The sequence below is a fragment of the Rutidosis leptorrhynchoides genome, chromosome 7 (assembly GCF_046630445.1).
Source record: "Rutidosis leptorrhynchoides isolate AG116_Rl617_1_P2 chromosome 7, CSIRO_AGI_Rlap_v1, whole genome shotgun sequence".
NCBI classification, from domain to species: Eukaryota; Viridiplantae; Streptophyta; class Magnoliopsida; order Asterales; family Asteraceae; genus Rutidosis; species Rutidosis leptorrhynchoides.
Window position 1 is genome coordinate 115,998,414 of NC_092339.1, and position 2,886 is coordinate 116,001,299.

A 2,886-nucleotide genomic window follows, 5' to 3' on the forward strand; every position below is an offset into this window, starting at 1 on the left:
AACCAAGGTATAAAACCGAATAATCGAAAATCAGAAATCTAGCCTAAAAAAAACCACACAAAGCGGAAACAAACAAGCTAAACCAAAGGAAACAACCACCACCGACAGGGTGGATAAGAGTTAGCCAAAGTTGTACCTGATGAATAAAAAGTAAAGGAAGATGAAGAAAGGGACCTGCTAATGACAAGACAGAATATGATATAATCAAGCCAAATCTATGAATAGTTGCTTGAAGCTGAACTTTCAGATCATGACCTAGCTAGTGATTAAAAAAATTGCAAAAAATGGATAAAAATGAGTATTCACAATATATACTTCATCTATTCACAATTTATCGTCCACATTTTGTGAATACCTTAACTTTTACCCACATTTTTATAACATAGATAGAATTAAAGAATTAAAATAAGAATAATATAAGAACTACAGTTAATTCTTAAATTTTTTTTTTTTTTTTTAAGTATACTATTAACTTAAAATTGTTCAAAAAGTGAAAAAGTGACTACAAATTAAATATTTGGCTGTGTAGGAGTAATAAACTGAATCTATGAACATGTACTAGTACTAGATCTAGAGCTAGAACATTCAGATGTACCCAAGAGTTGTTCTAGTAAATCAGATCCTAAATCTTGAAACACAACAGGAGTTCTAAGACATTCTTGATTCTTATTGTTGTTCCTTCTATTTTTAGAAACTTTTCTTACCCTATATGTCTCTTTAATGGCTGCTGCTGGTGAAGATCCATCTTTGAAAAAGCAATAGCTTTTTTCTTTTAAAGACTCTTTCACTCTCTCCATTGAGAAGTTGAGTTGAGCCGATGAACCCCTCATCGAAAATGCAGCTTGATCGTAAATTAAAGCGGCCTCTTCAGCACTATCAAATGTCCCTAACCAAACCCTAATTCCGTTTCTTGTCGAATCTCTAATTTCGGCTGCAAATTTTCCCCATGGCCTTTCTCGAACGCCTATAAACCGCTTTTTATGGACTTCAACTGCATCTTTTGGCTTCAAATTCATGACTTCTATCATTTCTGTGCTCTCATTTTTAATGTCTAGATCTTTATTCAGATCTCTTTCGGACGAATATTGTTCGAGATTCGCTTCTTCTTCTTCTTCTTTGATTTGAATTCGTGAAAACGTATCGTAAGAGAAGAGAAGCTCATCCCAAGAACAAGGAGACATTGGGAAAAATTCTAGATTGGAATATGAAGACATTTGTGAAGGAATTATTTTTCAAGTAATTTGGACTAAGATATGATATGATAAGTTATATAGACGACGACTTTAGTTTGAAATTTCTTTGAAGTAGTTGTCAATGGTCCAAGTTGTCCAACACTGTTCTTGCCTTTACAAATATTTGGATGGAGTTTTAGCTGGATTAACCTCTATTATTTTCATATATTTAATAAGGGTTAGTATATATGACTTAATTACATATTTGGCCTTTATTTCTCAACTATATACACAGTCCTTTGAAGCTCATTTCCAGCCCTACATATACAGTTAGTTTAATAAATTTTCTAACCTTGCGACACCTTTAGTTAAATTAATGGTTATCTAGTACTAGCCAATCAAAGATCTATAGTTCCTATATACTAGAATACTAGTATATCTAGCTAGGGAGATTTTATGTTTTAATATAATGTTAATAGGTTATAGGTTATAGGTTATTTAGGTTATGGCTCACACTAAGGGAAATTTAAATTATATATAGTACTCCTTAGTCCTTACACTTAAAACACAACTATTACTTTATTATAACATTTAGAAGTAGATTAAGAGTGCATATAAAAGTGCCAAATTATAATGGCTCCTACCTCAATAATATGATCACTTATCACACAATATAATATGCCAAACCGGTGAAAGGGACTCACAAACCCTACACTATACTATAGCTTTTCTGTGAGGAATACTTTTAAACACAATTTGAATTTTGTTGATAATATATATATATATATATATATATATATATATATATATATATATATATATATATATATATATATATATATATATATATATATATATATATATATATATATATGTCTAATTAACATGGAAGTGGATTTTATGAGGCAAAGGAGAAATATTGTTTTTAAGTTAGTTATGAATGTTAAAATCAGATGATAATATGACCATTTAAATACATTTAGTGATAAATGTTATTATTTTTACCAGTAAATGCTCGAAAATTAACATTCATCACAATGAATTTTATACATGACGTCATCAAGATAACATTTATAATGATGAATGTTATTATTTAAGCGTTTTCTGATCAAAACAATAACATTCATCACAAAGTATCTTTTTAAAATTTCATATTTTCACCTGATCTTAATGTTTGTGAAATTTAAAATATAAAAAAAATTTAGTTCCCCCTCCCATCTTGACTGTTATTTCTATATAACCGTAAAGGTTGTGAAAACAATCGATACTTAATTAGCGTAATTAAATAACTTAATTGGTGAAGAGGTAATACCACCAAAAATATTAGGGACAATGTTTCTTTAAGTGTGAGATATACGACATTTTATACCATAGTTGTGGTTTGAGTAATAATAAGGGCTAAAACCATTTGCTGCGGTAAAAGCCATATGTTTTTGATAAAAAAAATCTTCAAAAAAAACCTAAAGTTTTGCCATTTTCCGAAATAAAAAGAATGAAAAACTTTATTTTTATATCAAATTTCGATAAAAAAAACACAATAATACTAATAATAATAATAATAATAATAATAATAATAATAATAATAATAATAATAATAATAATAATAATAATAATAATAATAATAATAATAATAATAATAATATGTGTCTAAATGACTACCTTAGTGGATGTGTCTAAATGATTGCCCCCACTAAAAACTTAGCAAAGAACGAAA

At 28.4% G+C, this 2,886-nt stretch overlaps 1 protein-coding gene across 1 annotated transcript; it reads right to left on the reverse strand.

The window, feature by feature from the left end:
* Window positions 1–1,211, reverse strand: LOC139858279 (ethylene-responsive transcription factor 1B-like). The gene is made up of 2 exons (XM_071847144.1): window positions 705–1,211; window positions 1–136 (listed from the first exon to the last, which is right to left on the reverse strand). The coding sequence occupies exons 1-2, from the start codon at window positions 1,179–1,181 to the stop codon at window positions 44–46; spliced, it is 570 nt and encodes a 189-aa protein (XP_071703245.1). The 5' UTR covers window positions 1,182–1,211; the 3' UTR covers window positions 1–43.
* Between the last annotated feature and the right edge of the window lie 1,675 nt (window positions 1,212–2,886).